This window comes from Giraffa tippelskirchi, chromosome 1 (genome assembly GCF_054371585.1).
Source record: "Giraffa tippelskirchi isolate mGirTip1 chromosome 1, T2T-mGirTip1v1.2.pri, whole genome shotgun sequence".
Lineage (NCBI taxonomy): Eukaryota > Metazoa > Chordata > Mammalia > Artiodactyla > Giraffidae > Giraffa > Giraffa tippelskirchi.
Window position 1 is genome coordinate 224,129,547 of NC_137275.1, and position 12,609 is coordinate 224,142,155.

At 41.7% G+C, this 12,609-nt stretch overlaps 1 protein-coding gene across 7 annotated transcripts in view; it reads right to left on the reverse strand.

Annotated features, from left to right (window-relative positions):
• The window catches only part of FBXW2 (F-box and WD repeat domain containing 2), a 34,684-nt gene extending 22,904 nt beyond the window's left edge, over window positions 1-11,780 (reverse strand). For 2 of the 7 annotated variants that reach the window (XM_081528503.1, XM_081528484.1), the window contains exons 1-3: window positions 11,735-11,780; window positions 11,524-11,632; window positions 5,821-6,330 (exon numbers count right to left, since the gene is read on the reverse strand). In XM_081528503.1, the coding sequence (XP_081384629.1) occupies window positions 5,821-6,310 (490 nt within the window). In that variant the 5' untranslated portion in view covers window positions 6,311-6,330; window positions 11,524-11,632; window positions 11,735-11,780. Of the gene's footprint in view, window positions 1-5,820; window positions 6,331-11,251; window positions 11,633-11,734 lie in introns of all 7 variants that reach the window. The other 5 variants (XM_081528508.1, XM_081528489.1, XM_081528519.1 and 2 more) reach the window with 5 other exon arrangements.
• Between the last annotated feature and the right edge of the window lie 829 nt (window positions 11,781-12,609).

Here is a 12,609-nt window from a genome sequence, read left to right on the forward strand (position 1 = left end):
AATTTGTTAAAAAAAGGGGGGGGGAGCAGATTATCTAATGTTATACAGGAAAACATTAGGCCATTCAATTTTACACCACAAGAAACATCAGAAAACAATCAGGTTGGAGAATCAGGTTGGGTTGCACTCCGTTTTACAAGGCATAAGCCTGACTCCAGCTGCTAAGCCTTTAGGGAGCCATTACTCTCTCTTCTGCTTTACGTCAACCTTCACAGGCTCTCATGTGCTGAGATGACCAAGCCAACGCGTTTTCAGAGGGGTATCAATGGTACTGTGCAGAGAGGACAGTGAGCTAAACACATGTAGACTATTTTTCATTGCACGAGAGGGGAAAAAAGCCCTCTCAATTCATGCAACAGGGTGAAAACAAACTTCAATATAAAAATTACAGAGATGGGTAATGTAACAAAGGTAAGCAGAAAAATGAGCTGTAACGCAAATAGAGTAAGCCATCTTATCAAGCCAAGTTTAAATATTTAACTGGTAGAATCAGATCTCAGCTCTCAAACCACCTGAGTCATTTGACTCTGTTAACCCACTGAATAAACATTTACTAGTGCCTCTTTGAGACAGGCAACTTTGATTCTCCTTTTTAAAACTCTCTTTATCACCCTTCTGTCTCTTCACCGCTCCCCTGTCTCTGGGTACACACTCAAAGGATCCACTCTACACTCTATCATTCTTCTTCCTCTCTCCATCTCCTTTTAAAATTTCACCTGCAGCCACAGCTATGGGGTGACTGACTCCTGGATCATTCTCTCTAGCCCTGAGCACTCTGGAAAGCTCCTACCCTGCATCTCCCCATAGTATGGGTGTCCCCACTTACACATCCGATCAGATGCAGTGCACCCCACACTGACCTCCATCTATCCTCCTGAAGTTATTCTCGGTTTCTATGCTTTTACTAGGACTATCTGCGCATTCATACGTGCAGTCGTTTTTGAAATACCCCTATTCCTTGCCACATACCCAATTCACTGCCAAATCCTGTCATTTCTATTTCAATAGCTGCTCTTCCATTCAACTGCTACTTTCAAAAACCTCTACCCTTGGCATCCTGTATCTAGACCTATTTAAACTCATCTAAACTGCAACGGACCAGTAATTTAATTTGGAACCTCGAGATCTGTCTGTCAAAAGGTATCAAAAGAATTAGTATCTTCTGGGGGAACACTTTAGAAATGGTAGGCTTCGTTGTCACCGTGAGAGGACATTACTGGCCTCTACTCGGCAGAGACCAGGAATGCTGGACACAGTGTAATGTTTGCAGTGCACAGAGAATCATCTTGTATTCTGCGTGACGTTCTTGAAGGTCCTGCCAGATATTCCTAAGTGTAAAGCTTATTCTTAGTTATCTGAGCCTAATTTTTGCTGTTTTACAAAGCATATTAGCAGGTTAACTGTGTGCTTAATTTTCTATGAGTGTAACTATCAGATAGGAGAAGGAAATGGCAACCCACTCCAGTATTCTTGCCTGGAAAATCCCATGGACGAAGAAGCCTGGTAGGCTACAGTCCATGGGGTTGCAAAGAGTCAGACACGACTGAGTGATTTCACTTTGTTAACTGTAGTTGATTAACTAGGTTATACTGACATGAATAGGAGAAGGCAATGGCACCCCACTCCAGTACTCTTGCCTGGAAAATCCCATGGACGGAGGAGCCTGGTAGGCTCCAGTCCATGGGGTCGCTGAGTCGGACACGACTAAGCGACTTCACTTTCATTTTTCACTTTCATGCATTGGAGAAGGAAATGGCAACCCACTCCAGTGTTCTTGCCTGGACAATCCTAAGGACGGCAGAGCCTGGTGGGCTGCTGTCTATGGGGTCGCACAGAGTCGGGCACGACTGAAGTGACTTAGCAGCAGCAGCAGCAACTATCAGATAAACTGGGAAAGATGTACTTTCCTGGGGACTCTGCTAAGGGTTTTTCACCATTTGAAAAGACCAAGTCATGGATGGTATCTGTGACACAAATACAACATTTTATATTCACAGTGCCATGTTCACAATGACAGTATATGACATCTGAGTCCCACCTTCTAGAATAGCCATGGTTGAGCATGTGTTCAATGTTATTTTAAATTACAGTTCTCTAATTTCTCCTCTGGGTCAGACTTTGGCTATTATATTGATTCTTAAAATGTGTATGTATAGATAAGCTGCTTCCATGACTTTTAATTCATGACGGGGGGATACTGTAAAATCTTGTAAAAAGAGAACCCAAGTCTGACAGAAACAAGAAACACTAGTTTCTTTGAAGTGGAAAGCTCTGAACCAGACTCTTTTTTCCGCTCAAAAATCATTCAAAGTTCATAGAAAACTGTCCAAATACATGTTCACTTCATTCCAGCCCAAACCTATTTCTTCAGATTATATTCTAAGAGTCTTAGAGTCCCCATTTATATTCTAAGATTTTCGTCAAAATGGGTTTTCTGTATTTTCCTCCTCCATGATTGGACCTTTCCACGCCTTTAAAATGCTTCTCTTCCTATTGGAAAACCCTGACTGTGTATCTCAAGTCTCCAAAATGTATATATTCTTCAAAACCCAACATAAACACTACTCTACTTTCTCAAATGAAGAAACCATTCCTTCTTTTGAACAACTACATAATTTTATTTTCCTCATACAATTCAACTACATCATTTTTTTGGTTGGTCTCTCTTTTAATTAAGATATAACTGACAGACAACATTGTGTTAATTCTAGGCGTGTAATGTTAACGATTTGACATCTGTATATACTGTGAAATGTTCACCACAACAAAACTAGTTAAATACATCATCTGATCATACCTCTTTTATAGCTCTTGTTTTTCTCTTTTGCCTGCTTGTAAGTCAGATGTCACAATATAGCCATTTACAGGTTGAATATGATCCAACCACAATATTTTTAAAATTTGAATAATACTTAGAAAATTAATACTTTTTAAAAAATCAGGCTATTTCACAAAAACCTAGACTTGGGGCTTCCCCGGCAAAGTCAGATCTGACAGTTCCGAGTCTGAACTCCTCATGGGAATTCTCTCCTGCAGCAGAGCAGTGACTCTGCACGTCAGCGTTTCCTTATCAGCCACAGTTCACACAGAGACTGTCACTCCACCAGGTTACCTTCCTGATCACAGTGTGGACGTTCTTTGAGGAAAGAACAATTCTAATTCAGCTATGCATGCTTACGCTGTCTGTCTCACAGTAGGCATTTCATAAACAAATATCTACTGAAGAGCACAAATCACAATAGGTTCCTTTCTTACCATTTCAGAAATAAGCAGAATTTCTGAAATTCTGAACATATATACAATCTCATACAATCATACAATCTATACCATGCTAATTTTTAGCATTATTAATCCTTTTGGTAATACTGTTTCACTGCTTGCTTAAGGGCTAATCTGAGAGTCACTAAGTTTATTGCCAAATTCAGAATTTCCCAATTCAACAACAGTGAAAAGACAAGCTCTTAAGTGACAAGGTGATACAAACACATGTTTAATTCTATTAGCAAATATTTCTTGCTAGTAACAGTCCCAGGAATGCTGCTTTAAACAAATGCTTTGAATCATTTTCAACAGCATAATTTTCCATAAGCAAAGCCGGTGAATTTAATCATAATAAAAATAAGATAGCATATAGACTCACCTGGAGAATAATCTTAAAATGCAGGGTTGTGTCCACAGTCATTTGTAGATATTAACTGCCCAGGTAATTAGGGAATTCAGTGAATGTATTCCATTCACTTCTGTGCCAAGTAACTGAGGTTTTATTGCATTTCAAAAGCGAAGTTTAACAAGACATTAAAAAAAAAAAAGCTGGAGCTAGTTTTGAAAATGAGTCAACTGCCAGTATTGACCCAAGCGTGAATAAGTGCCAAGTTCAAAGGCAATATGGCATCTTAATCTTAGAAAAAAAAACTGTCAGTGATTATGAGGCAAAAAGAATATTGAAAAGTCATCACCACAGGTGGGAAAGTACATCAAGGTACAGAAGAACAGATGATGTTGTTCCAGTAATCAGGCTTTTACTAGGACAGGGAAAATAATATGAGCATGGAGTAATCTCAGGGCGACAGACAAAACCACGAAATACCGTAAAGGTTTACTTTATAAAACAGACAAAGTGTTGAGCATTTCAGAGAATGTCACCACGTAAGAAAATGGACATCCTCAACGAATAAAGAAATTCAGCTTTAAAGCAGTCTTGAGAAATCATACCTCTCTTAACTATTAAAAATATTAAACTGAGTATGGCAGGACTCTGAGGGAGAAGCAGGTTTACTTAGACTTTGCTGTGGGCATAGCATCAATTCAATACGTCTGGCAAGGGCACTAGAGGAGCTATAAAATCATCCGTACTTCTGGATCCAGTGATTCTGCTCTGAGGCTTCCGCCTCAAATGAATAATCCACAGGGAAAAAATAATGCAGACAAAAATATCCATAAAAACAGAAACAACCCGAACACACACTAATATGGAAATGTCTCAATGATGATATGTTTACACAGAGAAACAGCGCGTGACCGCTGTGCGGTTTCGGTCCCACCCCAGTGCTTGTCAGCAGCCGTCCTGGAGGAAGCGGCTGCTGTGCTGGGCTCCGTCGCCACATCCCTTCTGATGCCTCGTGACCCCACAGATGGCAGCCCGTCAGGCTCCTCCGTCCATGGAATTTCCCAGGCAATACTGGAGTGAGTTGCCACTTCCTACTCCAGGGAATATTTCTGACCCAGGGATCAAACTTGTGTCTCCTGCATTGGCAGGCGGCTTCTTTACCATCACACCACCTGGGAAGCCCAATACTGTATATTATATATGATGGAAGTGAACAGCATTGTGATCATTGATAAGATGATCTAGAACCTCAAGCCATTCTAAACTTTGCTTAGTCATTATACACAATGCCTATTAACACGTACTGCCTAAAACATAGGCAGTAACTGTATAATCATATGTAGAAACACATGCCCATTATAACTGGAAGATGCACATAATTCTAACTTTAATCATTATATTTATAATAAAAGTTACCTAACTACTTGTTGTTATTGTTGTTGTTTAGTCACTAAGTCGTGTCTAACTCTTTTCACGACTATAGCCCGCCGGGCTCCTCTGTTCATGGGGTTTCCCAGGCGAGAATACTGAAGTGGGTTGCCATTTCCTTCTCCAGGGGATCTTCTCAAGTCAGAGATCAAACCCACATCTCCTGCATTGGCAGGCGAATTCTTTACCACTGAGCAACCAGGGAAGCCCTACTTGCTGAGTTTTAAAATATCCAATTATTCTCATTCCCATGCCCAAACTCTTCTAAATTCTTCTCAGAACCACAGGATCTTAAGAGCAAGAGAAATAGCTCCATTTGCATATTTTAAATACAAGGAAACAAATACAGAGCGGTTTCATAATTCTTTTAAAATGAATTATTTGCTAGGACCAGACAGCAAGTTTTCTACTTTTTTTCCCCCAAAATCACTGCTGATAGGGAAAAAAAAAAAAAATTAACCAACATGAAGGACTATATATGGAAGAAAAGCACAGAAAAACATAGTCAGAGGTTTCAGACTCACATCACATTTGTAAGAATGTCTGGAACTTTCTTCTCATAAAATTTTATAAAAATAATTGTCTTCTCAGAGTGAAAAAGGATAAAGGGGTGGTGGTGGGGAGAGGAGGAACCAGTCAGGGATGGAGGGATCATGCCGTCATAGATATCTCAGAAAATTAACGGCTGCCGTTCTCAAGCCTGAGGAGTATTTTGTTCTGTCTGTAAGATTACACTCCACGAAACGCAAAAATTAAAAAAAATAAAAAGCTGCAGGCTCTCTTACCTGTACAGAGAAGTCCATCTTTGTAGTAAAGTGCATACACTCTGGCACTGTGTCCGATTAAAGATGAGGTCTCAAAGGCTTCGTGGTCCTCCAGCTGCTTCATTCTCAAAATAGCCTTCAAATAAACCTTCTTCCAGTGCAAAGCGTCCTGAACAGAATCGTCTATCTGCCAGCCCAAATTCTTACAGGCCGTCTGCCACACCTCTGTACAGGCACTTATTACCTTATTCCACTGTTTAGAGACGAGGCAGCATGTGAGTAAAGTCTGAGGGTCGAGCCATTTTAACAAATAAAAACTGAGCTCCAGGGGAAGGAGTTTGAGGAAGTCCCGCTTGAGCAGAGTCTCCAGGTTATTGGAGAGGTGTCTGAGCTGGACTGCCCCACTCAGACTAATCAGGTGATCCAGAGTTTCATTTTTCTGCAAGTCCGTCAGAGAAAGAAATGTAACAGAAATGTTATCAAGCCATGTCTCAAAGTCCTTTCTCTCCATAAGGTTATGGAAAAATTTACCTGTGGCACATCAAAATATTGTATTAGTTCTGCTCAAAAAGACCATTCAAGCAAGACTGCTAACAAATGAAGTATTAAAAATTAGTGCAAAAAAACTCTGTTACAACTTTAGAGCTTAGTTACATTACACCTTTACAGTTAATACATTGTATTTATCTGAAATAATTTCCATGCACACAGAAAACACATTTGAGAAAACATACTTTAACAAATGGTGACCTCCAAAACATAACTAAGTGAGCCTAATTTTGGTGTGTGCAACTTGCTCCTTCTGAAGTCTAGCACATGCTACATGCATCTTCACAGTAAAAGATTTACAAAGTATTCATTCTTTATGAAACAGTGTATTCTGTATAACAGAACCCCCATCAAAATCATCACGATACCATTTTCTCAAATACACTGTATTTGGGCACAAAAATCACAAAAATAAGGACAAGGATGTGACACCCAGAAAGTCAGTCTCTAGAGCAGTAACTTGAGACATCAGTTATCATGCTAGTTACAACCTGACCTGTTACAGGAATCACAGAACTGACTATTGGCTTTTGCAATAGATGTTTAGGTAAAAAGGTCTGAGGAAGAAAAATAAGCAGATGCAATAAGTTATATGGCTCAAGTGTTCTGGTTCTTCCACTTCCTTTAAGGCATTGCCTGTTAGAACATGAATTATCAAAAGCCTTATCTGGCCTGACATGGTCTGTTTTAATAAGGTTACTATGAGCTGGTGACAACTCTTAACCTCATGTGCCCCCAAGAGCCACCAGGGTCCTGGAGGTGTGCACAAATAAGACAAATTAGTCATCCTGATGCTTACAAGACGCACAAAGAAAGGTACCATCTCCTTCACTTTGCACATGAGGAAGTTGCAGGTCAGAGAAGGTAAGTGATTTGCCTACAGCCAACAGTGCTATTAAAATAGCAACAGAATAGACGAAAAGCCAGTGCTCTCAAGATCAGGACTCGTTCAGACACACCAAGCTCTCTCTCTCTGAAGCCAGCTACCATCAGGAGAATCACAACCTGGTGATAAGATCTGGGAGCACTGAGTCCATCTGATTATATCATCTTCCCCTTTTAAGGCTAACTGGAACCCCACCCCCCCAAAACACAAGTATCCATCAATCCATACTATGTCAAGGTGTCTACCCACTCTTAACAACAGGGAATAAACTATGGGAAGAGAAGAAAAAGTAAAGCAAATCTGTGAAAACCACCTTTCCCAAGATCAGCCATGTTGATAGATATTAGTGCTGGGCAATAGCAACATGGGTTGTTTTTTTTTTTAATTAGATTTTCATGTGTTGAAACATTTCAATGATTTAAAAAAAACTTTCCTTGTAATCTAACCAGTTTCCCATCATATTGTCATACTAATTTAAAAACCTAACGTCCAAATTAAAGTGAAAGAGGAAAATAAATTCATTTATCAGTTCAGTCGCTTAGTAGTGTCCGACTCTCTGTGACCCTATGGACAGAAGCACACCAGGCTTCCCTGTCCATCACCAACTCCCAGAGCTTGCTCGATCTCATGTCCATCGAGTTGATGAAGCCATCCAACCATCTCATCCTCTGCAGTCCCCTTCTCCTCCTGCCTTCAATCTTTCCCAGCATCAGGGTCTTTTCCAATGAGTCAGTTCTTCACTGCAGGTGGCCAAAGGATTGGAGCTTCAGCATCAGTCCTTCCAGTGCATTTTCAGGACTGATGTCCTTTAGGATTGACTGGCTGGATCTCCCTGCAGTCCAAGAGACTCTCAAGAGTCTTCTCCAACACCACAGTTCAAAAGTATCAATTCTTCAGCACTCAGTTTTCTTTATGGTCCAACTATCACATCCATACATGTCTACTGGAAAAACCAAAGCTTTGACTAGACAGACCTTTGTCAGCAAAGTAACATCTCTGCTTTTTAATATGCTGTTTAGGTTTGTCATAGCTTTTCTTCCAAGGAGCAAGTATCTTTTAATTTCATGGCTACAGTCATTATCTGCAGTGATTTTGGAGCCCGAGAAAATAAAGTCACAGTTTCCATTGTTTCCCCATCTATTTGCCATGAAGTGATGGGACCAGATGCCATGATCACTTATCAGGTCTACACAAATAGTCAGATCTCACTGTCCAACTTCGTTAATACTAAGGTATGTAAAAATCATTTTCATTAATTTCCCAATATCAAATTTGACAGGAACATTTGTTATCAGACAAAAAAGCAGTTAAAGCAAATGAACCACTTCTAATCACATCATCTGGAGTCTAATGTTATCGAATAGTGAATGGACTTTAAAATAAGTCTCAGGGTTCGGGCTAGGTAGGATTTATTAATTTAAGGATTTACTTGGCTGCCAGAAACTAATGAGTTCACGGAAAGCTGTACGAGCTTAACACAAGATAACAAGTGTCCTGGGAACTTCCTGGTTGCCCAGTGGTTAGGACACTGCACGTTCACTGCCAGAGGGCCTGGGTTTGATCCCTGGCCAGGGAACTAAGATCCCACAAGTTGCTTGGCACAGCAAAAAAAAAAAAAAAGCCACCAACAAGATTAACAAGCCTCCTTTTTCTGAATCCTAATGACCTTTTATCTGTAATATTTCTGGAAAAGTTTTACTTTAAAACAATCATTCACAGCAAGACAAGAAAAAAGTTTCCGTGGACATTCACAAAATGTCGCCAACGGCTAATTAATCCTGGCCAATTAAAAATATAACCAAAACATGTGCCCAGGAATCATTTTTTACCATGAAGAAGTGGGGGGAGGGGCCTCTTCTATCACATCTGCCAGGCCACACACACAAAGTGTGCCACATACGCATCTTAGGAATACTGACATTTGTGTACAATGAACTGTTACTTAAATGGACACAAAGCAAATTTATAATACCCATGAAAACAGTATCATTACCAAATAACTAAGAGACATCGTACAGCACACCAATCAATGAACCCATGACACCACAGAGATTATGGGATGAGTTTTCCATTGAGCACCTTTAAAAACCCAGGCATTTCTGAGATTTACACATTCTCTTAACAAGAATTTTTCTTCCAACTCTTAAAGACTGCCCTTTAAGCTACTGAACCCTTTATGGGAAGGTCTTATCCAGTTTTTCATCTGTCACTATCATGAAAAAGGCATCTTTTTAAAATAAAGTAGGACCCATTAGCTTTGCAGAATGCACTATTTTAAAACAAAATCCGCTTTTGTTTCTCTAAAAAATGAACTGATTCTGGAGAGAACTTTCTTAAGGTCATAGGTCTAAACTGAACTCGTAGAGAGCCTCTAGGAATATCATGTACTGGCAGCACAAGGCCCCATAGGGAATACTTCAGGAAGTGAGATTTCAATTCAACTGAAGGAGGAGCTTTTAAAACATCAGAGCTTTACAATAATGGAACAGCTGCCTCCAGGGTGATGAGCTTCCCATTACTGGGAATAGTCAAGGACAGCTAACTATAGAGGCAGATTGAGGTAAAGGAAAATGCTTTGAAGTCAATCAAATCTTCCACAGATTCAGCCACTTCCTATATGATCATGGACATACTCAATTAACTTCTGAACTTCAGTTCTGTCATCTGTAAAATGGAAGCTAGCTCACCCTGAGGGCTGCACGAATCAGAAACAGCAGGGACAAGCTTAGAACACAGCCCAGTAGGGTAACTCAAATGTCACTTTTTGTTAGTTTTATTACTATGAGTACCTGGCAGGAAAGCTCCAGTAACATCCCTTTCAACCCTAGGACATTACCCGTTTCTCTTTTTTGTCTGTCCCCCCCCCCAACCCCCATTTCTCTTAAAATGGATTAAAATATACAGGAAAAAAAGAAAAACATCAAGTGCTCAAACTTACTGGGAATTTAACTGGTGTCCCATCCTTCCTCCCCGACCCCAACTTCAGACTAAACATAAAACTTGCCCTTTTGCCCTCAGTATTAACAATCACAAAGCTCTGAAACAGATGTGAAAAGATTCCTAAACTGGGAGATGGGAGACCTGGGTTTGGTCTCTGGTTCTGCTGTTAACTCCCTACGTCCCCTTAGGTAACTCTCATCTTTGTACTGGTTTGAAACACTAGAGTACTACTCATAGATGTTACCTCACATAATTTTCACGACCTTGCGAAAGGTATGTGAACTGCCCTTAATAAATGAAGAAATTTATGGTCCCCAAAGTGGAGTGACTTTCACTGGGTCTCACAGGAAGGAGCAGGCACACCATCTTACCCAATCCCCACCCTTCTCAAAAAAGCAAAACAAAACTTATACTTCCAGGTCTTACTAAAAATAGAATATTCTTGACTAAACATGATGAATACCGTTTACCTCTCCTCTCTCAGGACCTGGCCTAACCAAGAGAGAAAACAAGACATTTGCTATCTTTGGGAGAGAGGCTTCATCTTCCCTCTCTTTTCTTATCAAGCACAACCAGGATTAAAGAGAACAGAGGCTCTGAGCTTATCTAAATTTACATATACACAAAATATCTTTTGAATACTCAAGAAGCTGGTTAATACTGGTTGTTTCCAGAGAATACTGGAGGGTTGAGGAATAGGAGTGAAGGTCCCTTTATGAATTTAAGACCGTATGAATATCTGATCTGTTTATATACGCCTTCAGTTTTAAGATGAATTTTTAAAAGCTTTGAAAGAATACAAATAGGGTTTCTAAAATAGGGCTTTGCAACCCCACTTGTTGCTGGGTGACCCTGGGCAAATCACTTCACCTATCTCAAGCCCAACTTCCTCACTGGTGAAAGGTAACCACTAACAGCATTACCTACAAGCGCTTTTACAAAGAATAAACGGGATAATGCACATAAAACGTTTAGCACAGTATCCGCACAGTGGAAGCCTACAAGAAACGCTGGTTACCACCATTATTTAGCATTAACCTTGCTATCTTTATTGCAAGCAGCACTCCACATACACACCTGTTTCCATGGCATACCCACAATTATGGCGCAGTCCCTCACATTAGTACAGCGCTTTGTACTTCATAAACCACCTCTCCACACTTCTTCATCCTTCCAACTCATTAACAGCCCTGGGACATCATGGTTAACTCATTTCGCAGCTAAGGAAACTGAAGCTCTAGGAGGCAGTCACTCAGTTCTCCCATCTCTAAATCAACTCCACATCCCTTCAACCCGTTCGCCGCTCCCAGGTCCCCTACTCCCGGAGCTGTGTTCCGCGCGGCACTGACCTGAGCGAGCGCCCCGGGGCCCGGGACCTCGCGCCGGGCTCACACCAACTAGGCGCGCTCGGGCCGCCAGAGCCTCGCAGCGGCCGGGTCCGCTCCGCAGCCATGGCGCCTGCAGGGAGAGAAAGGCAAACAGCCCGAGGCGCGACGGGTCAGCAGAGGCGCGGGCGCCAAACAACCCCCTCCGAGACCCGGCCCCGCCTAGTACACAGACCTGGACCTGCGGCCGCCGCTCCGGGTCCGCAGCCTCACCGGGGAGCGGCTTCCGGTGCTGCCTGCGTCATCTCCGCGCGTCCCTCCACCCGCGGCGCCCAGCGGACGCGGCTGCACTTCCGGCCCCGCCTTGAAGCGGAAGTGGGAGAGCAGAGGCGCGTAGAGGGAAACGGAGCATGCGCAGTACCCCCTAGTCGTGTGGCACCGGGACCGAAGTTTACTTCCAGTCGGTATAAACAAATTGTCCGGCGAATTTATGTCCGCCAGCCAATCTAATCTTGCGCCGACTGTGCGACACTTCTTATTATTATGCTCACTTTACGAGGAGAGGGGGACTATAAGGGACGTGTCCAAAGAAGAACAGCTCATATGACAGACAGTCGTATGTGCAGTTAGTGGCAGAGCAGAGCGAAGGCCCCACGCGTCCGGAGTACATCCGTCCGGAGTACATCCAGGGCGCTGAACACACGGGAAATAAAAAGTTGATTCTTTGTGGTGGAAACTATGTAGTTCAGAAAGTCAGGCCTTAAGAGAGCTGGTTTGGTTTGGTAGACACCAGGAAGACAGAACTTGTAAGCCAGAGGGTGACTGATGATGATAGTACAGGAAAATTTAGGAAGACGGGTTCACATGTCGGATTGGGTGAGCTTTATGAAAGAGAAGGCAGTGCTAAGGTAATCAAGAAAACCAGGCACTTCTATTTGTAGCAAATGATCTCAACCCTAGTACCGTAAGTTTGCTGAATCAAACTGAAAATTCTAGATGGAGCTGGTCCAGAGATAATACTGTTTGAAGCTCTCATGGACAAAGAAACCAAATTGTCTCAGTTTAAGTCCAGAGGATATCCAGGAGCAAAATTTATGGCTCATTAAAAAA